At 38.2% G+C, this 27,960-nt stretch overlaps 1 protein-coding gene across 4 annotated transcripts in view; it reads left to right on the plus strand.

Moving 5' to 3' along the window:
• Window positions 1-27,960, plus strand: part of COL11A1 (collagen type XI alpha 1 chain) — a 236,045-nt gene that overhangs the window by 180,829 nt on the left and 27,256 nt on the right. For all 4 annotated transcript variants that reach the window (XM_054037965.1, XM_054037966.1, XM_054037968.1 and 1 more), the window contains 8 exons: window positions 1,014-1,067; window positions 1,671-1,724; window positions 1,818-1,871; window positions 16,599-16,652; window positions 17,236-17,343; window positions 17,547-17,600; window positions 17,895-17,948; window positions 22,074-22,127. In XM_054037965.1, the coding sequence (XP_053893940.1) occupies window positions 1,014-1,067; window positions 1,671-1,724; window positions 1,818-1,871; window positions 16,599-16,652; window positions 17,236-17,343; window positions 17,547-17,600; window positions 17,895-17,948; window positions 22,074-22,127 (486 nt within the window). The remainder of the gene's footprint in view (window positions 1-1,013; window positions 1,068-1,670; window positions 1,725-1,817; window positions 1,872-16,598; window positions 16,653-17,235; window positions 17,344-17,546; window positions 17,601-17,894; window positions 17,949-22,073; window positions 22,128-27,960) is intronic.

Raw genomic sequence — 27,960 nt, forward strand, 5'->3', positions numbered from 1 at the left:
TACATCTGAATTCAGCCAGGCTTTTTATGAATTCCATACTGTAGAGTTTTACTGTCAACATGGTATCCATTACTGTAATAAAAGTAGCTGTTAGTACCAAGATAATCTTTGTTTGTGTTTTTAAGAATGTGATCAGTTTTGTATCCTTTCATCCATATTTTATAATCTGATCCATGCCCATTATGCCACTCTGGTAGAGGGGCCAGAAACTGGCCATGGCTAGCCAACAGGGAACTCGCCTGTTAGAAGGGAACTCCTTTCTAGTGCAAGTGTTCTAGATTCAGGCCCTGAGCCTTTGGGCCCTCAATAGAGGGGATGTGTTGAGGTCAGTCAGGAGTTTATACTTTAAAGTTATTAAATAATATAGCATTACAGCACAATTGAAGTAAAGGCTGTGCACTGCGACTTGATTATCAGTTCTTTGATATGTGCTGAAGGTGACAGTATTGTTGAATTGAAATTGAGAGCTAGATCCTAACTTGATGTAAATTAGTGTAACTCTATTCGCTTCACTGGAGCTACATGATTTACACCAGCGGATGCGCTGACTCTTTGTGTAAATGTGGCTGAGTATAGTGCTTGGGGATTGGTATTGTATTGGGTGTGAGTGTTCTCGTGACCTACAATTTTCTTCCCCGAACATACACTTGAGCAACCTTACATCTAAATTAATAAAGTTTTTGTGTGGGAATATATATAGTATGTAATCAAATGAATCAGTGCCCAAGTAGAATCATAACAGTCTTTTTTAAATCAGCCATATTAGCTCTTTAATGTATTTCTTTTTTCCTAAACATTTTTCCTCATCAGTTATACTTATAAATATTCAAAGATGCTTTAATCTTTTTTGCCATAATATGAAACTAGTTTTTAAATGATTTTTTTCTGTTTAATTCAGATAGCTTTTGTCCTCAAATTTTATCTTATGATTTTCTTAACGGGTAGCTGTGATTTACATTATTTCTTTTAAGTAGTTTACTAGCAGTACTTTCTTTTCTCTTTCACATTATTAGGGTCTGCCTGGCCCTCCAGGTGAAAAGGGTGAGAACGGTGATGTTGGTCCAATGGTAAGGTTTTTTTCCTTGTTGATCACTTTAAGTGCTAGACAACATTCTGATTATTGATTCGCTTTACAGCTTGCAATTTGATATTCCATTTATAGTCTAGAGCACGGGACAGAGTGTCCTGTGACTGTCACCTGCTCTCGCTGTGACCCTGGGCAAGTCACTTCATTTCTGGGTCCATTTCCAGTCTTTAAAAAGGAGGGGTTTCAAGCTTATTTACCTGACTTACAGGGGACTTATGAGGATTAATTAGAGCAGACCAATTTATGCATGTCAGAGAGAGAGAGAGAGAGACCAGCATTGGAGACTGGTGTTGCATCCCTGGAGCAGAAGCTCTGGGGCACTGAGCGATAATAGTAACCCACAGAAACTGTAATTGTGTCTGTCCTTGTGTAGGAACACAAGGGGCTCCTTGTGCCCTAATCACCATGTAGACTCATGCAATGGGGAACCACAATCTGGCCCTTACACTTTGAACAACACTCTGAAGATGAAATGCTCTCTGCATGCAAAATATAGTGTTGCTAATTGACAGAAAAATCTGTGCTTATATTTATGTGACAGTAAATACTGCAGTTCACGTATCATATTTTCTCTCTGATTCAGGGTCCACCTGGTCCTCCAGGTCCAAGAGGTCCCCAGGGTCCTAACGGAGCTGATGTAAGAAACACACTCTGTATTGTTCATTGTATTCCTTTTAAAAACAATAATAAGTAGTATAGTTGGCTAACTTACATCCTTTTATGATTGCAGGGTCCTCAAGGTCCTCCAGGCTCTATTGGCTCTGTTGGAGGTGTTGGTGACAAGGTAAGAAAACTGGTAATATTGACACATAAAAGAGACATCTCTGAGATAAGGAGGAAGACATACATTCCCCCCCCTGTTTTTTCTGGGAATATTAGAAATCACAAATACCATTCATTTCCTTGGTAATTATTAACAGTCATGTAGATGCATAACTAATACATGACTTGTACATTATTATGACCTGAAACCATCCTTGTCTGTCTTTGCACACCACAAAATTGTTCAACAGTCATGGATATGAACTTGAGTGGAAGAGAAATAGCTCAGAGAGAAAAGTAACCAAGGACAAGATTGGTGGGACAAGTTGTGCTCTCAGATATGTCTACACTGCAACATAAACCTATGCTTCAGCCCAGGCTCAAACCTAATCCCCTTTGCAGCTACACTGCAATTGTGCTAACCCAGGGCTCAGACCCAGGGTCCCAGGAGCCTGCAGGGGTGGAGGGTCTGAGCTCAAGTTAAAATGGGATCCAGGGTCCGAGCCCTATTGCTTTGTAGTGTACACAGAGCACCACTTGATTTGGGTCCAGGAGTTAGCCAGAAGTATCCCACAATTCAATGTGACAACTTCCTTAGTCCTCTCTATCCCAACAATCTACAATCCACTCTACTGAAAATGGAGACCATCCCCAGGCCCTTTGTAAATGGCAGCAGCTCAGGTCAGTGTTAATCCATTCTCTTCTGATCACCGATCTGCAAGCACACTATCAGAGAGCCTCCTAGGTTTGCAATGGAGAGTGAACTGATCAAGCCTTTTGGACAGCGAGCTGCTTCCTGGTAACATGCAGGGTGGGCAGTAAAGTTTTCTCATAGTGCACCATGACCCTAGGGTTAGAGCAGCCACATTTCAGAGGGTGGGAGGGTAGGGATTCTTGGATATGATTATTGTGCACACTGCAGTGCGGATACTAGAAGCCTAGGTTTGACCAAAAAACCTTAACATAGGGTTAAAATACAATGTAAATGCTTAAGCCCAGGGTTCCTTAACATGGGTCAGCCCATTAAATGGGCTTACATTGCAGTCTAGACATACCCTTAGTTACATCAGCATAAACTCCAGAGTAATTCTATTGGTTTCACTGGTGTTTCTTTCACTTTATGCCAGTGTAGCTTAGCACGCAATTTTCCCTAATATCTGAACTGTTAAAATATCAGATATTATATGATGCATCAGTGTTAAACATATCTGTAAGATCAGCTAAATTGGTCCTCAAGCATCAACGAGCCATATCCTTTACTGAGGTAAATCGACAAGGCTCCGTTGAAGTAAAAGGTGTGATGCTGATTTACATCTGAAGATCTGGCCCTATATGTAGCATTAGCACTTCAAGATTTTATGGTTAATAATGTAGACTTCCACCTCCTGTCTCTATGATGAGTCTCTGTGCTGAGCTACATTTGGTCACCCTTCATTTTGCCTAGGTGAATGTGGAACAGGTATACTCAGAATTCTAGGGACTTTTGTCCAAAATAATATAATGTATATGCACACAGAAAGATGAAAAAAAGCAGAAATAACAACATGCCTTGGACAGTTATAATTGATTTGTTGAGAAAATATGTATGATTATTCTTGAATATTTTATTTCCACAAAACACTGTGGAAGGACTAATTTATTTGTAACAATGTGTATTTTATAAATTTTGGTTGATGGGTCCTAAAGGTGGAGGAAGGCAAGCAAAGGACGTTGATAGTCTTTCAGAAGATAATGTATATTCTGCCTTACCTCCTTTTTCTTCCCTGACCCAGCAGATAGCTTAATACACCGGTTCCTTTCTATCCTTGTCCTTCTCTCATCACAGCTGAGCTCAAGCACTTAAGAAGCCATACTTAAATTTTGTTGCTTTTCATCACCATGAGTCCTCTGCATACAATACACAGCTCTCATACCTCTAGGTGTAATCCATCACAACCATACATTCCAGGACACTAGCTGGAATCACAGGTCAATCAAAATAATGTGTATTTGTTATGGGCCACTTTTTAATCACTCTCAGGAAGGATGCAACTCTATTTCTCTGAGCCCCAGGTATTATTTCTTTACAGAAGGCAAGGAAGCTGCCTCTGCTTACCTTGGATCATTTGTAAAGATAATAATAGTAAAAAAATAATCACCAAGACTTGCAATTCATCTTACAATACCTTGCACTCTTTTCATTTCTCTGTGCCAACACAAAGATCTTTCTTATGATGCATTTCAATATTGTTGACATTCCCCATAAAACTTAGGTTATGCATCTTTTTTTCTCTCTCATTAAAATGAGTTTCCTTCAAACAACCCTTCTGTCATATTTGGGTCATGTCAAAAGGAATCACTGCTTCTTATCAGTGTGTCCAAGCTATCATCTTAATAGAATCTGCAGATGCTTCATCATTTTTTTTCTATCTGCCCATGAAATAAATCACTTACCGGTATTCAGGGAGAAGGTGGGAGAGAGTACTGCAATGATGTATTATGAGACTAGTGATGATGGCTTGATGGAAAATGTGTCCTACTTTGTGTCCCTTCTTTGTTTTCTGAGATCAGTGGATTATGGGGTAACTATTCTAGCCAGATAAAAGCACTAGACTTGGGCTTTAGACATTGCATATTACTGCTTTTGTTGAGTCTGGAGTTGTCAGTGTTTCACTGCTTTCCCTTTTGCTAGTGATATATATTTGGTATATGTCTCTCCCAACCTTTTGATGATGTCTGCATTCTTGCATCTCTAGTGTGTTGTATTAGTAATTGCTAAAAAAGATACAAAACAATATGCCCTTCTGCATGGTTGCATAATTCTATATTCCACTTAATCTCCAAAGCATGTGACATGATTCTCTAAGGCTGTCTTCAGTGGCAGTTTGGCCTATATTAAAGGCTGCAGGATTTGTCTCTCTGGGATGAGGACCAAAAACATGTTTGAATGTTCAAGATATGGGGGACGGGGGGAAATCTAATCATACAGACTTAAAATTTATTCATAGCAGTGGATATAGAGAACAACAGGGACAGCAAGGGAAAAAATATTTTGATAAAAAAATAAATATTTTGGGTATGCAAAATATATGGTGGTCCCCTTAAGTGTTAGTAGGTATAACTCCAGGATTTTCTAGTACTAATTTAAAAAGATGTGTCTGGTTGCGGGTTTATGTTGGTTGGGCAAATATCATATTTGCATATTGGATTTAATAGGTATTTATAGATTGGGTTTCACAGTTGCTTCTTCTCCAGGAAAGATAGCTTATACCCCCAGCATATTGTAATGTTTAACTACCTTTTTGATGACTATCAAGAGAAGGACAGAGGTATTCAATCATTATGTGGCTGATCATTATGTATCCAAAAGTCATATAGGTAAAATATAGCCTAGATAATATTGAAATTTCTTGCTAGTAATATTTTTCTCAAATACCTTTAGTAATTACTATTTATTTTAGCAGTTCACCTTGAGAATAATACTTCAATCAGATTTCATACCTTGCACATTGCAGCTTGTGTTTCTGTATCATGCTGCACACACAAATGTTATTTGCCTAGGTAAACTGTAGAACAATCCCTAAAAGTGTGTATCAGTAATACTACTGCTAATGACAAAAGTGAGGCTCATTTGGTCATTTAGTTAATCAGCACCATGTTCTAGAGGCTCAGATTCTGCCACGCTTGCAGTGGGTCATATCTTACTCCACAAATACTTGTAGTGACCGTAAACATCTTATTTTTGGTCATTAGCCTTAGTTTTACTCGGAGATACAATCTCAGGTTTTCTTCTGTAGTATATCTAGGCCAAAAAAAAAAAAAAAAGTGGATGCAGCAAGACTTTAAAAAGGACAGAATTACAAGTTAGTGCCAGATAAGTTTCTGCTTCGATAGTTCTTAGTTTTTGCTATACTGTGATTCAGGGTTACTAGCTATTTCTAACATCTATACCTGAAAAACTCTGACATACAGACGAGAGTATGGCTTTTTTTACTGAATCAAATATAGAAATTAGAGACAGGGATCTGTTAAAAAAGTTTCAATTCAGGACAGTTTCCTATAATATACAAAGTAAGAGTGGTTGAGAAGGCAGTGACTGTTCAATACCAGATGCTCTTGGACATCAACAACTTAGGTTGGTTCCCATCTAGGTCTTATCCTTCCTTTGGATTTTAAAACCATAACAGAAAAGGTCTACACTGGTCTACAATTTTTGAAAAGTCATCTGCTTCAGAGATAAAATGTGCTATTTATTATGTATTTTGATGTGCTGAATTCAAATATGACAATTAAAACAACTGATTGGCTACTGTTTCTAAGATATTTAAGTTTTTACATTTTATGTCTATGTATATTGTGTAGATAGTAGAATTTTAATCATAAATTGTAAACCTAGGTCTTTTCATGTGTTTATGGTTGCTTTACATGATAATATTTCACCTGTCCTGTTTATGTAACACTTTAAAAATCAGCAAAAGGGTTATATAAATAAAATTTATTATGAAACAAAAGGCAAAAAACTATTATGTACATAGTTTAGTCCTATTCAGTGTCTACTCGGCGTTTCTTGGCTTGTCTCTTGTATTCATTAAATGGAGCATCTCTTGTCACTGTCCAGCAATAGTCTGCAAGCATTGATGGGCTCCATTTGCCCTGATAGCGTTTCTCTATTGTTGCAATGTCCTGGTGAAATCGCTTGCCGTGCTCATCGCTCACTGCTCCGCAGTTCGGTGGAAAAAAATCTAGATGAGAGTGCAAAAAATGTATTTTTAGTGACACGTTGCAACCAAGGCTTTTGTATGCCTTGAGGAGGTTTTCCACCAACAACCTGTAGTTGTCTGCCTTGTTGTTTCCGAGAAAATTTATTGCCACTAACTAGAAGGCTTTCCATGCCGTCTTTTCCTTGCCACACAGTGCATGGTCAAATGCATCATCTCGAACAAGTTCACGAATCTGAGGATCAACAAAGACACCTTCCTTTATCTTAGCTTCACTTAACCTTGGAAATTTTCCAAGGAGGTACTTGAAAGCCGCTTGTGTTTTGTCAATGGCCTTGACAAAGTTCTTTATCAGACCCAGCTTGATGTGTAAGGGTGGTAACAAAATCTTCCTTGATTCAACAAGTGGTGGATGCTGAACACTTTTCCTCCCAGGCTCCAATGACTGTTAGAGTGGCCAATCTTTCTTGATGTAGTGGGAATCTCGTGCACGACTATCCCATTTGCAGAGAAAACAGCAGTACTTTGTGTATCCAGTCTGCAGACGAAGCAAGAGAGCAACAGCCTTCAAATCGCCACAAAGCTGCCACTGATGTTGGTCATAGTTTATGCACCTCAAAAGTTGTTTCATGTTGTCATAGGTTTCCTTCATATGGACTGCATGACCAACTGGAATTGATGGCAAAACATTGCCATTATGCAGTAAAACAGCTTTAAGACTCATCTTGGATGAATCAATGAACAGTCTCCACTCATCTGGATCGTGAACGATGTTGAGGGCTGCCATCACACCATCTATGTTCTTGCAAGCTGCAAGATCACCTTCCATGAAGAAGAATGGGACAAGATCCCTTTGACGGTCACAGAACATGGAAACCCTAACATCACCTGCCAGGAGATTCCACTGCTGTAGTCTGGAGCCCAACAGCTGTGCCTTACTCTTGGCTAGTTCCAAATCCCTGACAAGGTCATTCAGTTCACCTTGTGTTATGAGGTGTGGTTCAAAGGAGTAGGATGGGAGAAAATGTGGGTCCTGTGACATTAATGGTTCAGGACCAGAAGTTTCATCCTCTTCCTCGTCTGACTCAAGTGAGAATGATTCTGGTGCATCAGGAACCGGCAGTCCTTCTCCGTGGGGTACTGGGCATATAGCTGATGGAATGTTTGGATAATGCACAGTCCACTTTTTCTTCTTTGACACATCTTTCCCAACTGGAGGCACCATGCAGAAGTAACAATTGCTGGTATGATCTGTTGGGTCTCTCCAAATCATTGGCACTGCAAAAGGCATAGATTTCCTTTTCCTGTTCAACCACTGGCGAAGATTTGTTGCACAAGTGTTGCAGCATATGTGTGGGGCCCACCTCTTGTCCTGATCTCCAATTTTGCCCCCAAAATAAAGGTGATAGGCTTTCTTAACCATAGTGGTTATACTGTGCTTTTGTGATGCAAAAGTCACTTCACCACAATCATAGCAGAAGTTATCTGCACTGTTCACACAAGTACGAGGCATCTCTGCTCACTTTGGCTAAACAGAAATGTGTCCCTTTGTAAAATCAAACACTGACAAATAAGAGAGCACGACACTGTATGATTTCTAGAGCTGATCTGGGGCAATTTGTTCAGCAGAGTGATGTAAGCTTCGTTATGATTACATCATCCATGACTTCTAGGAATAACATGATGCAATTCATATAATGCATGATGCAATACCAGCTTCAGATTACATCATTCATTGTTTTGCCTAAAAAGCAAGTACTATCCAAACCCAATCATAGATTTATTCATAGATCCAGTCAAAGATGTATTTTAGTCATTTCTGGTTTAAATTGAGATCCCTTCCCTCTATAACTCACTTATCCTCCGCCATTCCCAAGTCAAGGGTCGTATATACTGACCCAATAGCGTATCTTGAAAACTAGAGCCAATCAACAATTTTAAGCATCATTTTCGTTCTCAGTGATCCAGAATTAGTGAAGTTTGACTACATTTATTTCAGAAGCATTTTGGCTGTAGAGCAATGTAATTAATCACTTCTTGCTTTTAGATCAGGGTTATTTGGACCTTTTCATCATGCTGGACATCTCAGCAAGCCTGACCACAAGCTGTTGCTTCAGCAGCTAAGGAAGACTGATTAGGTGTTCTGAATTGCCCCTCTGTTTTGAAAAGATAGAGGCCAACTATCTATCACCTTCAAAGGATGTGTAATACAGGATCTAAACCATCTTGCTCACAGTTTTCACAGTGTACAATGAGATCGGTCATCAAGGTAATTTCTAAGTTATATTTCCCAATGCTTTGCCCAATCCAATTTTAAATTAAAATAAGTGATGGGACTACCATCACTTTTCTTAAGAGAGTCTTCATTCCATTACTCTTAGTTATAAGCCTTTTTCACCCTCTACGTATTTTTCTCCCTTCTTTATGTTTATACCTTTCAAACACATAGAAGACTATAATATCCCTACATAAATATTGTTTGACCAAGCTTGTAACTAGTTAATCTTTCCTTACTCCTCGTTTCCTCCATTTAATTAATACTTTTGGTTTTCCTTCTCTGAATTCCCTCCCATGTGTTGACATATTTTTGGTACGGAGGGCCCAGAAATGAATGTCTAGATTCACTATCGTTAAAGACCTGACATCATGTATAGAGAGATTATTACCACCTTGGTCCATAATGTCATGTCTCTGTACCCAGTACCTAACTGAAAATTGTACTGTTAAGAAGTATATCCAAGTTAGTTTCTTCCATTCCTAGAGCTGTTAAGTTTTCCTTTGTGTACCATAGGAATCCCTTTCTTCCATGGTTATCTGTATTTGTCATCACACAGATGACTAGGGAGCTGAAGTCTTCTCATCCAGCACCCTTCACTTCTAAGCATGTTAATTGTCCATATATTTCTCATTTTCATTGTCTTCTGGGCCCCAACTGTAGTTGCTACTTGTAAAAAAAAAAATTAAAAAAATCCTTGGGTATAATTGTGGCCTCCTTGAAGTCAATGGGAATTTTGCCACTGGTTTCAATGAAGCAAGGATTTCACCCTTTATATTTTTACCTAAAGTATATCCTCATGACCAAATTATATCCCAGTTATTTTGTAAAAATTGTGACATATTGCCACCCTTGCTCCTTTTCTTCCCTTTCTGATTCTTCTATATGGTTTTGAGCCCCCATTTACATTCATGTGAGAGAATTATCCCACTAGGTTTAATTCAAGAACATGAATTCACACTCTGCATTACAGGGTATCATTTTCATTTCTTATTTCCCATATTCTCTGCATTCATATACAGATGCTTTCGAGCACATTATTTTGCTAGTTTTTTTTTATTTCTTCTAATTACTTGTCTTCTGCTTTACTATTTCCAAGCTTTAAATACATGCCAGGTTTCTCAGTGAAGACACATTCCTTCTTCATTTAAATTCCACATAATGCACTCGACCAGTTTTTTTGAAATCATAGAGAATTGTTCTGTCAAAAGGAGTCTGTGCTGTGTGAATCATTAACACTCAGATGTTGTTCGAGCAACGGTAGGGTTGTTCACCCTACAAAGCTAAGCATGTCTTTTCCCTTTCTTCTTTATATTTTCTTTCAATGGTGTTTAATGCATAAGCATGCTTTGGCCTTACGGTCCCCTTCAGGGTAGGCTCATCATGCTAGATAATATGAGCCACAGTTCTTTGTAAAGTGTGGAAGAACATTTTGGCATCCTCCCTGTTACTATTGAGGAGGGAAGCACAGCATTTGATCACATTAGTATCTGCGTGACTGGACTAGAAGGAGATATTCAGTCGTTAATACTAGTGTTTCAAAGGCCCCTTTATCTGCTAGCAAACTATAAACAATTTTTATCATATTTAATGTGATGTGTTTTTAACCAGCCTGTTGATTCCTCCACTATACACACAAAATATAGGCCTAACTGATCAAAGGCATCTTCAGTACAAATGTGCATTTAATGTTGCATTATTAATGCTGGTAGGCTCCCTGGAATGGTGAGATTCTCCATTACGCTCAAGCATAACCACTTAAAAACAAACTTCTCCCCAAAGTATACTCTTTGTGCAGCTTATAATTAGAAAAGGTATTAGAACAAAACCTACCAGCATAGTTTGAACTGGTAAGGTGAGGCTGTATGCCAAAGTAATTAGGGCGAAAAGCATGATAAACTGCATGTAAGATACACATGCAGCTTGTTGCCCATATACTTAATTGGAAAGTGTAATGCCCTAGGTTCAGAAGTAGTCTTATAAATCCATTCTTTTCTATCTGTAATATGACACTAGGGCCAGATTTTCAGAGTTGCGAAACAGCTACCACCTCTCACTGATTCCAGTTGGAGTTGGAAATGCTCAGCACTTCTGGAAATTTGTCCTTAACTGTTTGCCAGGCTCCAAATTAAATTTACAGTAGAATCTCAGAGTTAGGAACCCCTCAGGAATGAAGATTGTTCGTAGCTCTGAAATGTTCATAACTTGGAACAAAACGTTACGGTTGTTCTTTCAAAAGTTTACAACTGAACATTGACTTAATACAGCTTTGTAACTTTACTATGCAGAAGAAAAATTCTGCTTTTAACCATCTTAATCTAAATGAAACAAGCACAGAAACAGTTTTCTTACTTTGTCACTTTTTTTTTAACTTTCCCTTTATTTATTTTAGTAGTTTACATTTAACATAGTACTGTACTGTTTTTTGTTTGTTTGGTTGGTTGTTTTTTGTCTCTGCTGCTGCCTGATTGTGTACTTTCAGTTCCAACTGAGGTCTGTGGTTGACTGGTGTCAAGGCTGCTTCCCCACTTTGAATTTTAGGGTACAAATGTGGGGGCGGGCATGAAAACTTCTAAGCTTAACTACCAGCTTAGATCTGGTCTGCTGCCACCACTCCCAAAGCTAATTCCCTTCCCTGGGTAGCCTTGAGAGACTCTTCACCAATTCCCTGGTGAATACAGATCCAAACCCCTTGGATCTTAAAACAAGGAGAAGTTAACCATCCCCCCCTCCTTCCTCCCACCAACTCCTGGTGGATCAAGATCCAACCCTCTTGGATCTAAAAACAAGGAAAAAATCAATCAGGTTCTTAAAAAGGAGGCTTTTAATTAAAGAAAAAGGTAAAAATCATCTCTGTAAAATCAGGATGGAAAATAACTTTACAGGGTAATCAAACTTAAAGAGCTCAGAGGACCCCCCTCTAGCCTTAGGTTCAAAGTATAGCAAACAGAGATAAACACTCTAGCAAAAGGTACATTTACAAGTTGAGAAAACAAAGATAAACTAATACGCCTTGCCTGGCTGTTTACTTACAAGTTTGAAATATGAGAGACTTCTTCAGAAAGATTTGGAGAACCTGGATTGATGTCTGGTCCCTCTCAGTCCCAAGAGCGAACAACTTCCCAAAACAAAGAGCACAAACAAAAGCCTTCTCCCCACCAAGATTTTAAAGTATCTTGTCCCCTTACTGGTCTTTTGGGTCAGGTGTCAGCCAGGTTACCTGAGCTTCTTAACCCTTTACAGGGAAAAGGATTTTGGAGTCTCTGGCCAGGAGGGATTTTATAATACTGTACACAGGAGAGCTGTTACCCTTCCCTTTATAGTTATGACAACTGGTCAGTTCGTAACTCTGGTGTTCATAAATCTGAGGTTCTACTGTACTCTTTAAAAAGTAGATTTTTTTAATGTCATCCTGAACTTGGAAAATCTCTGGGTTTGCTAGCACAAAAATAAAACAGAAATAAATACAAATAAACCCCAAACTTCTCTTCTAGATGGCCAAACAAAAATAAACACAGGGTGCTAGTGGAAGTTTGTTTGTGGTCATGGGTGTCATTAGTAAATACTCTGTTATGTACAGCTTTCAGCAGCTGTAAAGTGTAACGTAAATGTTATGTATTATTATTTAATACAATACAAATTAGGGTGACCAGATGTCCTGTTTTTAAAGGAACAGTCCCATTTTTGGGGACTTTTTCTTATATAGGCGCCTATTACTCCCAATCTCCTGTCCCATTTTTTCACAATTGCTATCTGGTCACCCTAGTACAAACATAATATAATAAAAGGATGTGTATGCGCTGAATTTTGTGCCATCTCTCTATTAATTATGCCTTTTCATAATGTGTGGAGCAGGCTGAATCTGTCAATAGCAGAGGTGACATGTGGGATGGTACATGGGGTCATGTGCCCCCTCCCTAGCCCCCAATTTTCACCTTCCATTTAGCACAGAGGTTTTCAAAATGGCACACCCCACAGTTTAAAACCATTACCTGGCTCCTGCCAGGAGCAAGCAGGTGGGAGCTGCCTGGCCTGCTCAGGCCTCTGGCTCTCTGTGCTGTGGGAGCTGGTGTGCTGGCTGGCTGCCCAGCAGCCCTCTCTGTCCTGCTCCCTAAGCCAGGCCGTCTGTCCTGCTCCCTAAGCCAGGCCGCCTGTGCATGGCCAGGAGCTCCCCTGGGAGGACAGGTGGCACAGCTCCGAGCTGCACCCTGATGTGCTCTTGCCTCTCCCCCAAAGGAGCCCAGCACTGGCCGGCAGAGCACGACTGCCATAAGATGCTCCCTGAGTTGCTCACTCACTGGTGCTCCTGGATCTGCTGCTGCTCCTCAGCCCAGAGGCGATGCATGGGGCAGTCACGTGCCGCCCAGAACCTTTAAATTGTGCCCTCCTCACTATCAAGAGTTAAGCATTGTCTCTGGTGAATGGTGAAAAATTACATGTGTCCATGAACCGAAGAAAAGCTGAAATCATTAATTTTATGCCTGTTATTCCTTCTCAGAATCCTATTATTTGGAGTTCTTTTAAGAATGCTAAAACAAATCATTACGCTTTGCTATATGAAGTCAATTGAGCTCTGGCAATTTACACCAGCATAGGATCTGGCCCTTAATTAATAATTTTGCATGATTTACCGATCTCGCCACACACGATAAAATTTCTTCCTGGAATTAGAACAATTTGGTTCCCGTAGGATCAAATTCACCCCTCAGGCTGAGGGTCAGCACCGAACCTGTGTATCCCTTAAGCCCATGTAATTCAGAGCTGATAAATGTAACCTCTTTTAGAGGCTCTGAAAATCTCTGGAGCTGATCTCACTTCTGTCTTCATAATAACCTTTTCATACGTGGACATTTCTTTGTGAGGAAGACAGAGAAACAGAATGGTGATTAAAACCCCTGCACACTGACTGTCATTCAGAGTTGGTGTTTCAATGTTTTCACACCCTTACAAAACCAATTGCACTATTCCGTAGCATAACCAGAAGGTGGCACCATTCTATCCACTATCTTTTTGCTATTCCATATTTTCTAGAATTATTTTACTTAAAATTAGGACCTTTAGTTTAATACAAATTACTCTCCATGAATAATGAAAGTAACATTTCAGATTTAAACACATCTATGGTACTATATCACTCTTTGTAGTTTAGGAACAACTGCCAATGTCCTTACTGAGATCTTGTTAAGAAAAGCTTTCAGTGACATCTCTCAGGTTTTGCCTGAGTAAGATCTGATTAAGGCCCTGCAGTACTTAGAGACAGAATAGATCTCAAGAAAAGGAGACAGTTCCCATGTGGAGGATGAATCAGATATTCATTTGATATCACCCTTGAGCTCGGCCAAAAAGCAAAAAAGAAATGGTTTTCATTAACAAATTATAGTGTATTGATTATTCATCTATTTAACATCTGTGATATGAATATGCTCTCTAAATATATATCTAGGGGCAGATAGGGCCATCTTGCTCCACATAAGAACCGTCTAAACTCGATAAAAAAGCTGTGTGAAACAAATATGAACGTTCACACCAATTTATGTTTTGCAGCATGAGATCCACTATAGACAAAATACAGAGGCTGAATTTCATACTGCAAAACATTAGATAGTGGAAAGGTCATATTTATTTCAGGGATCTGTTTATGAGTTTATATATAGTCCTTACGTGAGGCCAGATTGTAGCTGGCACTTACACAGATGCCCCGAGAGGGGACTCACAAGAAGCTTTCTTACCCTACTTATGGGCCAACCACAACCGAGAGTGCCTGAGAGTGCAGCACTTGTGTTCTTCATGTGTCCCTGAACATACCTCAAAGAGGACAGGGAAGGCACCTAGTCCCTTCCCTTCCTCCCGCTTCATAGATTGGATTAAAAGCTCATTGAGGGAAGCAGAAGAAGAGCAAACTGTATTGTAATTACACACTGGGAAACTCAGTGAGGAACTGTGCTGCATCAGGAGCTTGACAGGCACAACTGGGTCCTTGATCATTGTCCTTATGCAACTCACTAAATGAGACCTCGATCCTACAGTATGATCCATGTAGGGAGTCCCTTACATCTGGAAGTCTTATTGAAGTTAATGGTCTCCACGTGGCACAGATATTGCCATATGGGTGAATCAGGCTTCAGGCTGTTAAATATTGTTAAAAGTTGTTATAGAGGCTCATATTTTGGCCTTTTAAACATTTTGTATATATTTATCAATTTTTCACTTGTCTGAATAACTCAAGAAAAAGCTGATCTACTTGCTAGCTCAGAGACTTGTTCAAATTCTCCCTAGTGGCATAAATCTAACCTTACAGATGTAGGCATGTACAGAGAAACACTAATAATGATGGTGTAAGATCTCTGTAGAGAACAAGACAGTGAAGATTGTGAAATTCCATAGAAAACAAATTTTAAAGCAAGCCCATTAAACTGAAGAATTCACAGAATTTTATTTTTAAAATAGTATAAATATTGTATTGCAGAAGCCTATTTAATCCTAAGTACCTAAGAAAGATCATTACTACAAATAAAACAATAAGATTTTAGACTGTTGCAAAATTTAAGTAACAAGCATAATAAAACACTACAATTTCTAAAGCCAGATTCACCAAGGGCATTTTAAACTTGTTTCTGAGGAGCTGAAGATTATCTAATTGGCTCTAATAGTGAACAGAATAATATAATCTTTCTCCTGTAGGGCACGGTACTGCACATAGTTGTTTTAAAGAAGGTATTTTAGCTTTAGTATTAATTTTGCTACTGGAGAAAATTGATAACTTTTCTAGTTTTATTTTTTTTAATTTCTGAGCAGACAAATGTCAGTAATTTCACACCCTGACAGTTAAATTAAGAAATCTTTTAAGTAAAAATATGCATTTCTTTCTTGAGTTCTTGCCAACAGTTAGAAAATAGGTTCTGTTATACATTCAGAGAGTTGTATATTTGGGGCATTATTAACAGAACATTTTAGTAACAAGCTACTTTTCTATGAAGTTTATTTAACAGTCCACTGAACTAGAAAATAATCACTCATAACTACACTTTAAAAGGAGTGGCTGAAAAGACAGACCTGACATGTACAGTACTATGCATTGGTTCAAAAAGAGGATAAATTAACTTAAATGTTCACTTAATACAGTGCAATCTTTTACTTTGAGCAGATTGTTTGTATATGGTGTTCTCTTAGAAGCCATCTGGCTTACTTAACAATTCCCATTACTGATAAAACACTGAGTGCCTTTGTGGCCTCTGGTGAAAGTTTTATTAGGTGTTTATTATTTTATTCTTTTTGTTATTTATTATAGTACTAACACCAGTGCTAATGTCTAAAATCATTTGAAATTCATGTTCAGTTAGTATTTGCTAATTTTTAAGGATTTGCTTCCAGAAACATAGCTCCCAGGAAGAAAGGTGCAGATGACCAATATATGTGTTTGACTTTTCTCTGATTAGGAAAAAAAGGACAAAAAAGGAGACAGTTAATGGGGAGATTTTTAAAAGGGACATAGGGAAGTTTAGTTTCCAGCTCCCATTGAAAGTTGAGTTTGTGCCTTTGATAATCTCTGTCTAAATAGTTAACACCCCGATTCTGCAAAAACACATGTGAGTAAGTCCATGTACCTGCATGCAGTAGGACTACTTACATGGGTAAAGTTACTCACATGCATAACTGTTGGCAGGTTCTGAGAGCCTAGTTTTCAAACTATCAGAAAAGTCATAATAATACAGGTAAATACAGGGGAGTATTACCAGTAATGACAGTACGACATTAATTTGCACTCATTTTTTTATAGGGTGAGCCTGGGGAAGCTGGTAACCCTGGACCTCCTGGAGAATCTGGCACAGGCGTGAGTACTGTTTGTTTGTTTTAATTACTGTTATTCTAGTACAATAAATTACCTACTTAAAACTTCCTTTAAAGGAATTGCAGGTTCTGTGTAATCAGATTCTTTATGCAGCTGGAGTCTCAGATGCTTTCTTCATATTTTCTTCATGTCTGTGAAATGCAAATTGCTTTCAGCTATAGCCCACATCTTGTATAACAACAACTGGAAGACAAAAGGAATCTTAGAATTGTGTGAGATAACATTTATTTTACAATCAAGTTTATGTATTTCATCAATACGTTTCTTCCAGATAGATTTGTCTCTCTTTGTTAGTGGAAAAGTTCATTCCAAACTAGAGATGGGCCTGAGCATCAATATCTTCATGCTGATGAGGATCTGAAACTGTCCTGAGATCTGTGGGTGTTCCAATCTGGGGGTTGATTTGGGTCCCATTTCTATTCCAAAGACAAGCCTTTATAATAAAATTTCACACTTAACATCTCAGAGCATCTTTTTTCTCTCTCATTAACTTATAGATCTTCCTTCTCTTACATATTCTGGGTGTAGTAGTTCGAGAAAGCTAACATTTTTATGTTGTTTACAGGGACCAAAAGGTGAAAGGGGAGAAAAAGGTGAGGCTGGTCCACCTGGAGCTGCTGGACCTCCAGGTGCCAAAGGACCTCCAGGTGATGATGGGCCTAAGGGTAATCCAGTAAGTGAGCCTACTAATTTAAAAATAAGGGCATTATTGCACCAAACAGCACATCGTTTTATTTAACACTTTTATAGGATTGTATATGCATTTCTGGAGTTTATACAATTGTGCTTTTCTAACTGAAATACTTTGTATGTAATGACTTTTAACATACTTCTTGTTGTATGACTTCAGCCTTGCTTTCTTTCCCATTTGTCTAGGGCCCTGTTGGTTTCCCCGGAGATCCTGGTCCCCCTGGTGAACCTGGCCCTGCTGTAAGTATTCTTACAAACTAGATTTAGGGCCTAATCTTGGTTCCCACTGAAGTCAAAAGTAAAACTCTCCTTAACTTCAATGGGAAAGAGATCTGCCCTTGGAGAGGTATTTTTCTAGCTGCTTTTGGTTTCAGAATCTTAAAATTAATTCATTTTACCAAAACTTTATAGTAAGTTTTCAAGAAAATGTCCTAATGAAAAACAACATACATTATGGGTGAGACCATAAATCAGACTATTTTTCAAAATTCAACTGATTTAAATTTTGTGTCTCTCTCCCTGGGATTTCTTTAGGGTCAAGATGGTACTGGTGGGGAGAAAGGAGAAGATGGTGATCCTGGTCAACCTGTAAGTAAGCCGTCTCTAATATTTTTATTTTATTTGTGCTCTGTATTCCTCCATGCTAAGAAAGCAGCTTCTGCTAAATAAGTTGAAAAGGTCAGCTTTCTATAAATGCAGATATTTTCAAAAATATTTTCTAAATAAATTCTCTTTTATAGTTCACTGTATATTGTAAATTAATTTCCACACAGAACCCAAATCATAGTAGGTCTTTGTGTAGGATTGTGCTGCCCATTTTTTTCAAATGTGGACACATTTTTTGTGGTAACGTATGAAGCAATAAAAATGGAGTCATTTATAGTCTGAGAGGGAATAATAGCTATATAACTTCCCTCAGTTTGTGTGCTGAATGAGCACAAGTCTTAAAATCTAAGGTGGATAACATTGCGGTAGCTAAGTGCCATCAGGACTCTGAGCCTACTACGCAAATAAGTTATTGTGTGATGGATGTGCATATATTAAACTTCATTAATTTAACCTTGTGATGCAAGAGGCTAGAATTTCCGATTTAGAAAGCCTTATTTCCAGCACCAAAAGGGTCTGAGAGGGAAATCCATGCTATAGTTCATCACAGCATGGAGAAAGGGAGATTTTTAATTAGAAGGAAGAAATGGATGGAGCTAGGTTGTGCGCTGGCAGGGGGAAGGGATATTTGTAAGCTTCAGAAAATTTGCATCTATATTTCTGACTCAAGAGACTAAGCAAGTACTTTTAAAAATGTTAGCCAAATAGCTTATCAAACTGTTCAGTCCTACAATGTTATCCAATAGGTCTCATGGCATTCCCATTTGGTGAATCTATTTAGCTATCAGTACATGAGAGATTTATACACATAAATGCCATTTATGTGGCAGTTATCTCATTATTGCTAATGGGAACCTAATAGAAGCATTCAGCATACTAAGCTAAGTGGAGTAACAGAAAAAGAGGCGGATGGGGGAAATTCCTATTGAACATTGTTGCTCAATGTTTTTTCCAGACTTGTTACATTTGTACTGATGAATTAGTCTGAAAATATATTTTCAAAAAATCTCTAGGTTAACATTTATGAGGGTAGTAACCATCTACTTAGAGAGGTTATAAATTGAACCAGAAGAGCTCAATAAATTATTTGCCTCAATCTTCACTAGTTGATATGAGGAAGGTTCCCACACTGGAGTAATTCTTTTAAAGTGCCAAATCTGAGAAACTGTCCCAGATTGAGGTGTCAATTTGGACAAATTGATAAATTAAACAATAAGAAGTTACCAGGACCAGATGCTATTCACCCAAGAGTTCTGAAGAACTCAGACATGAAATCTTAGAACTACCAACTGTGGTATGTAACCTATCATTTAAATCAGCTTCTGTACCAGATGACTGGAGGATAGCATTTTTTAAAAAGACCCCAGAGTCAATCCTGGCAATTACAGGCGGGTAAGCCTAACTTCAGTATGAGGCAAAGTGGTTGAAACTATAGTAGAGAACAGAATTTTCAGACATATAGATGAATACAGTTTGTTGAGAAAGAGTCAACATGGTTTTTGTAAAGGGAAATCATGCTTCACCAATCCATTAGAATTCTTTGAGAGGATCAACAACCATGTGTACAAGGGTAAGCCTCTAGAAAAAGAGGTAAACAGTGAGTGGCAAAATTTGCGGATGATACAACATTACTCAAGATAGTTAAGTCCAAAGCAGACTGTGAAGAGTTACAAAGGGATCTCACAAAACTGAGTGACCAGGCAACAAAATGGCAGATAAAATTCAATGTTGATAAATTAAAAGTAATGCACATTGGAAAACTTCATTCCAAATATATATACAAAATGATGGGGTCTAAATTAGATGTTACCACTCAAGAAAGAGATCTTGGAGTCATTGTGGATAGTTCTCTGAAAACATCCACTCAGTATACAGCTGCACTCAAAAAAGCTAACAGAGTGTTAGGAGCCATTAGGAAAGGGAAAGATAAGAAGACAGCAAATATTATAATACCACTATATAGATATATGGTATACCCACACCTTGAATACTGCATGCAGTCTTGGTCACCCCATCTCAAAAAAGATATATTAGAATTGGAAAAGGTACAGAGAAAGGCAACAAAAATATTAGGGGTATGGAACAGCTTCCATAGAGAGAGATTAAAAAGACTGGGACTTTTCAGCTTGCAAAAAAGATGACTAAGTGGGAATATGATAGAGGTCTATAAAATCATGAATGGTGTGAAAAAGTAAGTGTTATTTACTCCTTCACTTAACACAAGAACTAGGGGTCACCAAATGAAATTAATAGGCCGCAGGTTTAAAACAAACAAAAGGAAGTACTTCATCACATAACGCACAGTCAACCTGTGGAACTTATTGCCAGAACATGTTGTAAAGACCAAAATTATAACAGGGTTCAAAAAAGAATTAGATAAATTCATGAAGGACATGTTCAACAATGGTTATTAGTCGCAATAGTCATGGATGCAACCCCATGCTCTGTGTGTCCCTAGTCTCTGACTGACAGAAGCTGGGAGTGGACAACAGGAGATGACTCACTCAATGACTGCCTGTTCTGTTCATTGCTTTTAAAGCACCTGGCATTGGCCACTGTCAGAAGACAGTATACTGAGCTAGACAGACCATTGATCTGACCCAGTATGGCCATTCTTAAAGTAAACTTTTTTTTTTTAAGTGGCAGTGATCTTTATAACTCATAGAACCAACTAACCTGAAGTTGAAAGAGTTAAATACCACTTTTATGAGCATCAAATTTATCACAGTTTGTCATGCAATCTACATGCAGATTTTGAGTAGATAATAGATAAGACTGTGATCCTGCATCATTAAAGTCAATAGGAGCTTTGCCAATGACTTCAGTGAACATAGGATCAAGCCTTACATGAGGTCATGTATCTAAACAAAAAAGTAGACTTGATTTCTCAGAAAGTTTTCTTCCCTTAGTGATGCAGGTTTCTTTTAAAATAAACATTCATGTTGCTGTGTGTCTTGGCCATGAGTTCCAAGAGATCCTAAGGGAGTTAGGTGCTGAATATCAATGGAATTTGGGTAACCAAGTCCTTTTTAAATTCCAAGCTTGGGCTACAATCTAACTTCCACGGGAGTCCTTCTATTGTCTTCAATTAGATCAGGACCCTACAGATTAAAATAACTGGTTTGTTTTTTTACTGAAAATTCCCATGGGGCTTACATCCTCTTTCAGGAAAGACACTCATCTATTAATCCCATCACTGTAGTTTCTAGACATAGACATAGCTCAGTGTTTAGAATCAAGCCCAGTGTTTTTTTTAATGTTACCTTATTTCCTATATTATTTAATTAGAGGCTTCATACATGTGTGTTGTTTGTTTATTTTTTTGTGTTAAAGATTTGTTCTGATCAACACTATATGATTTATAGATTTTTTTAAAAAAAACTAAGTGCCAAGACAAAAAAAAAAAAAAAAAGTAATGTAGTATTACATCTCTTTGGCAGATGCATATTAATTTATTGAACTAGATTTGGCCCTGGTTATAATTCTAGTGATTTCAGTGGAATTACATCAGTGATTAAATGAATCCTTCATTTTTAACAATTCATTTTATACAAAGTATTACATACCATGAAATGCTTGCTTTTATATAAAAAGCAATAAAAGTAGTTGAATTATAATGAAAGTGAATATGAAATTAACATCAGTGGTGCCTAGTTCAGTAACAACCTGATCTGCTTCATCACTGTAGAAACCTGTACATGGGTGAAGACAATCGAAGCACATAACCTCATTTTTAGTTGAATCAGACAGTAGGCTAACATATTATGCTATTGTATTCTTTGTCAGCCACCTTTTGGCTTGGGATGATTTGCTGTTGCTAAAGGAGCAAAAAAACCAGTACAATTTTGTCTTGTTCAGTAACATGAGCTGGTAACACTCTAAACAGGACCCTGATCCAGAAAAGAGCTTTGCGGAGAAAGGAAGTGTCATTTTTACACACTTGTCTGATCTTAACCTACTGTCAAGGCACTTTAAGATTGTCCAATGAAAGGCGCTGTAGTATTGCAACATATATTGGTTGTTTTTAAGAAAGTCAATAACCTTTGCTCTTTAATGACATTCATCATGTTTCCATGAAATAGTAATTTGGGTTGTTTATAATTACAGGGTCCACCAGGTCCTTCAGGGGAAGCTGGCCCACCTGGTCCTCCTGGGAAGAGAGTAAGTCTTCTCTCTTTGTCTATGTACATTTCTCTGGTCAGGACATTGTGTCTTAATCAGTCCATAACAGGATTTCAGGCACTTGTTACCAAAGTTATTGCTATTTTATATTTTGTTTCTAGCTTTTAAAAGTGTGGGTCTTTTCACTGTTCAACAGCAGAAATATGAAAAGATGATCAGGTGAGAAAGTAAAGAAAAGCAGGTGCTGAAAAAGACGTTATATCTGGCTTGATTGCAGGCCAGTGCCTCACAGCCACATCAGGGGTAGAAAAGCATATCACCTTCCCAAAATTCAGGAGGCCCAGTGCCTCCTGGAGCATGCTGGTACAAAGACAAGAGGAGCAAAACCATTGCTACAGCCCATAATAGTTTGTAGCCTGTCCACAGATGGAAAGCTTGAATGTCCAATGTAGATAGGGGGAGAAATGGGGCAAGGGCGCTGCCCCCTCTCCGTGAATATTAGCAGGGAGCAGTCCTTGCACTTGAGAGAGTGCAGGGGCTGCAGTTGTGGGAAGTCTATATGCTGAGGGGAAGAAGGGGAAACACCTTACAGCTATCCCCCTCCATGGGTCATCACAGTCTGGCCAGAATGGGCCCAGCAGCCAGCATAGTGTTTGTGTAACATCTTTCTGAGAGCTAAGAGGAGTTTCTGTATTCAGCACAGCAAACTATTATGTTTTTAGTTCTTGATGTAATATTAACTTCTTTTCTTTCAACTCTGGTATATTCTGCTGCAATTCTGAGAAGATAGTTTACATCTTCCAAAAATATGATTGTCTGAATGCTCATAAGCTAAAGGCAAAACTCTCCAGAAAGAACAAATGGGAATCTGAAAGGTTCCCCTACTGCTGCTGAGATTGCTGCATGGTACAGGGATTACTAAAATGAGGATCGTTTAATATCTTTTCTTTTTCTTGACTGTTAACACACTTTCATGAATTCACACATTTTTGAATGCCCCTGGAACATTAGGGACCTTACAGCAGCGGTGTAAGTGAGAGCAGCACCCAGCTGTTTTAGTTCATGCTGAGGCTGGCCAAATTCCAAGAACCCTTTCTTGCCAACACTGAGCAGAACATAGACACAAGAGACAGTCAAGCTCATATATCCTTATCTCAGAATGGCCTTATTTCCATCTCCCAAATGCGTTACTTCCTGAGAAAGTAAGAAACAGCTTTCAGAGGTAGCATTTTCCCCCCCTGCAGTAGAAGTGAGAATCAGTACAGTTTCAGCTGAATCAGTTTTAAAACACAAATGTCAATGAATTCAGCTAGTTTCTCAATGCTTAATCAATATTGTTTACTACTTTTGTGACAAAATAGTTCACCCACTTTATATTGTATAGTAAGACTGTCACAGGGCTCCTCTGTCACTGAGCAGTGTACCACGCTGCCTGCCCAGTTCATGTGACCTCACAGTCACAAACACACATCAGGTTCTTCCCTTTTCACCAGGTATGTATTTATTTTTTCCTTATAAACTATAACAGCATAATACAGACTTACAGCAAGAGGAAGATTCTACACAGCCTTCCCGCCTCAGTCCACACTCACCCTCTGAGCTCCCCTCTCCTTCCTGTTCCCTCTCCCCCTTGTATCCTCCCAATTGCCCTATGAACCCAGCAATTACCACCCAAGTGTCAGTAATCTCCAAAGGAAATTGATTAATTGGCTTCAATTTAGCCTGCACTTTTCCCAGTGCTGCAGCAATCTGAAGGACCAGGGCGCTACAAATAGTAGCCTGTCACAAACACGTATGTATTCTCTTAAACCATTAAAATAATGTTAATCCTTTTTTCCATATTTGAAAATCTGCATTCAAATACACTATTGAATAAGCTCTGCCAGCACACCAATGTAGAGTCACCTATTTGAAGTGGAATATTATGCAGCTGGTATTCTCAGACATACTGCGTAGGAGATCTGTGAATAAAGAAAAATATTGCAGAGGTCAAAAATACCTAAAGGCTGATACTAAAAGGGTAAAACAAGACATCGTGCTTCAGGACATCTGCCATCACCTACTGGGGGCAGAAAGAAATTGCACAAATTTGCCAGGTTCATAAGGGTGGGGGAAGTAGGATATGACCTTCCCTCTGAAGTAAGATATTGGACAAGGCAGATCAATAGATTGATCCATTATGGTGCCTCCTACAATGTAATGTGTGTAAATAGCTCCACACTTAGAGTCTGGTGGCACCTTAAAGACTAACAGATTTATTTGGGCATAAGCTTTCGTGGGTAAAAACCTCACTTCTTCAGATGCATAGCATTAAGGTGCCACCAGACTCCTTGTTGTTTTTGTAGATACAGACTAACACGGCTACCCCCTGATACTCCACACTTAGAGTTATTGAAGAGATCTTAGATTTTTACCATCTGATACAAAATAAGAACTTCAGCAAAGTTTCTGTGCTTTAAAATCCATTTCTGTAACATATGAAGTCATCCTATTATTCCTGGTCTTTGAAGCTTCACAAGCCTTACAAATGCAGCTAATAGAAACCTGTAAATGTTACACTTGCAGAACTGCTGTAGATCTGCCTCAGAAAGCAATTGGATGCAGTTTTTACACTTAAAAAAAGGATGGTATCATTAAACGTAAACTGAAAGCTGTTTAAAAAAATTAGTTAAATTGGTCTATTTAATAGGCTTGAGTGAACTGACATGCTTAATTAGTTTTATCTATTTGCACCACCAATTTACAACACATTTATAATGCTGCAAATGATTATGATAGCATTAAAAATCAGAAGAACTGGAATATGGCTTGATTGAATATTAACAATTAATATGTTTGTTCTACACCAGATTACAACTTCCTGATTTATTACAGTGAAAGGCAATCACTTATTCTCAGCAAAATAAATATACTGTGTGATTGTGTTTAGATAAAAATACAGAGTAAAAACACAAACTTAATCATTCCATTTCTAATTTGTGGCACTGCACAACTCCAATTTAGTGTTCATACAAAGAACAAAATAACTATGTATTACTCTTGCCAGGTAATCACATTCTTGAATTCTCTAGGAAATTACTTTGTAGCAGCAGATTCTAGATTACATGAATGTGTGAAACTTTGCTGGTTATAAAGAATTCTATGCTGTTATACTTGAAAGAGACAATGTAGGACTTGAGGCTTCATATTTTTGTTAGAGAAAAAAATTCAAAATACCGTTTGCTAAACATAATCAGTAATACAGTAGACTCTGCTTCATCAGGAAGTGCTGGCAAACATCCTATTTTCCTGATTAGGAGGCAATGCCATTTCAATAGTAATGCTGCTCTCTGGGAAGGTGGAGAGCTGAGACCAGAAGACCGCATATTACTGGAAAACAATGTTCCCTCTAATTTGTTTTTCTTTCTGTGAAATGACAAACAGTCTAAGCTTCCATTTAATACTTAAGTGTGGTTCCTTCAACTACTCTACATATTCGCATTCTTTATTCATCATTCTCACCCATTATCCTCATTTGGCCTCCCTTTCCCAATATTCCTTTACTCCCCCTTCCTTGATCAATTCCTCCCCACTCAACCACTCATTCACATCTATGCACATTCTTATATGGCCCTATGACAGGTTTATCTCAGCATCTCACTCGTTCTCAGGCTCTCTCCTCTTCTCATTCTTTCTTTCTGCCTCCCGCATCTTCTCCTTTTCCCTTCCAGTCACATTCTTCTATTCACAAATCCCATCCCTGCCTTTCCTCCTCATTTATTTCCCCAAATCACTTCCATCACTGCCCCCAAATCACTTATTACTGCTGCTGCCCCTCCCTCCAAATCAAACACTGTATTCTCTGTTACATTAACATGTTTTCTTTCTGCTGAAAAAATGGATGGGTAGGGATTTACCTGAATCTGATTTCTCTGTCCAGTCATGGTAAATCATGCTTATGAGATGACTTTAGGTTTCTCAGTTTGAGAAAAATCTGGATCCTAATATTATCAATCCTAAATTGGTTCCTTAGGAGATGCCCCAGTTAAAGAGCTCCCAAATACCCTGGGCAATGACGTATCCAAAAAGATAGGTTTTCCATTGTGTCCTAGAAGACTTCAGCTCCTGATTTCTGGTTGTAGGGAGTTCCAAATTTAGGGCCAGTGGCTGTGAATTTCAGCCTGGGGAATTTCAGCCAGAGGCCCCAGTTTCAACCCCACCCACCGACGACCAGGGTCTGTCGGCATTACACTAGCACACTAAGGCCTTTGATGTTCAGAATCAGCACCATGAACTGGATCTGGAATAGAACAGCTAGCCAGTGCAATGTTTGGAGCACCGGAGTGGTGTGCTGTTTCTGAGCAATACATATTAAGAAGTGTGCAGCAACATGATGTGACAGCTGAAGATCCCTAGATTTTTGTGGGCATTGCCAGGAAAAGTGCATTGCACTATTCCAGCTTGGACACAATGAAGGTCTGGTTCACTTTGGTCAAGTCTTCAGCAGAAGAAAATGTGCAGTCTATGGCTGACCAAATAATGGAAGATTCTAAGTGAGTGTCCTAGTTAATATAGTCAAATGCACATTAAAGTTACTTTTCTGACCTCAAGCTGTAGAGATATATATCACTATGCAGTTCTGAACAGCTTCAGGTAGAGTAGCTGTTTTTATCAGACAGCAGTGTGTCTTCTGAACTAAATATTACATTTACATTTATTTTCACAATAACAATATTCTATATTTACTAAGCTAACTAACCACCATTTCATTTTCAAGAACATTTTTGTGGCGGTACACTGATGGCAGTCATCTATATAGTTGGTAAAAATGATTAAATATGTTCTTGAATGCATTAGTTGCTTTTTAATTTATTTAGATCATTATTAATGTGTTATGGGCTCTAATTTTCATAACTGTGCATTTATCAAATCAGATAAATGTATGTTCAGAAATCTTCACACATTTAAATAGTTATTGTGCAAGCAATCATAGTAATTGTGCATGTAAATCTGGCATGAATTTGTGAGCACACTGCTTAGAAAATTAGAGACATCAGCTCTAGCAATGGAAACATTCAGTTGCAGCAACTTCATGGTTTGAATGGACAGATTTTTTGGTTTTCCAAGATTATGCACAACAAGAGAGGAGTGAGGCAAGCTATCTACCCTAAAATATCAGTTGATTAGAAAGTCACACCCATTCAATATATTTTTAATAAAGGATTCAATATTGACTTGGTTCTGCTTCTGTTGAATCCAACGATAAAAGTTGTGTGGACTCCAATGACAGCTGATTTAGGACAATGCTGAGTTCTTTTGGAAATCTCATCCAATGAGACTTTGCACAATGTGCAATATAGAATTGTTACACACCCTCTTTATTTTTATAATCCAGGGACATTTAGTTGACAAACTAAATTTTATTCAGTGTAAATTGCTTCCCTGTTTATAAGTTTTTCTAAGAAATTTGATTATGATTAAACCTAGGGAAGAATTATTAAACATATATGGGGAAAATCAGTTTAAACACCTACTTTTAAAAAAAGAACAATCTTCAAATTCTCAGGCTCTAATGAGGAATGGAAGTATTTCCAAAATGAAAGGTGTGTGTCCAAAAAAATTTTCTACTGTTCCTTAGGCAAGCCCAGAGTAGTTTGCTAATATTGATTGATCATGAGCGACCATGGTATAAACATAGGAGAATACCCTAATTATTATTCAAGGTAGAAAGAAAATGAAGTTGTAATTTGTCCAATATGTATATTTTTCTCAGTTTTGTGATGTTTTTGGTGTAAATTTCTTAAGGTACTGGTAGATTGGACAACTTGTGCCATTAAAAAGCATAGAATGATTATTCAGCTGTATAAAGCCAAGAGCAATTTCATATTCTCTT

This window comes from Malaclemys terrapin, chromosome 8 (genome assembly GCF_027887155.1).
Source record: "Malaclemys terrapin pileata isolate rMalTer1 chromosome 8, rMalTer1.hap1, whole genome shotgun sequence".
Classification (NCBI taxonomy): domain Eukaryota; kingdom Metazoa; phylum Chordata; order Testudines; family Emydidae; genus Malaclemys; species Malaclemys terrapin.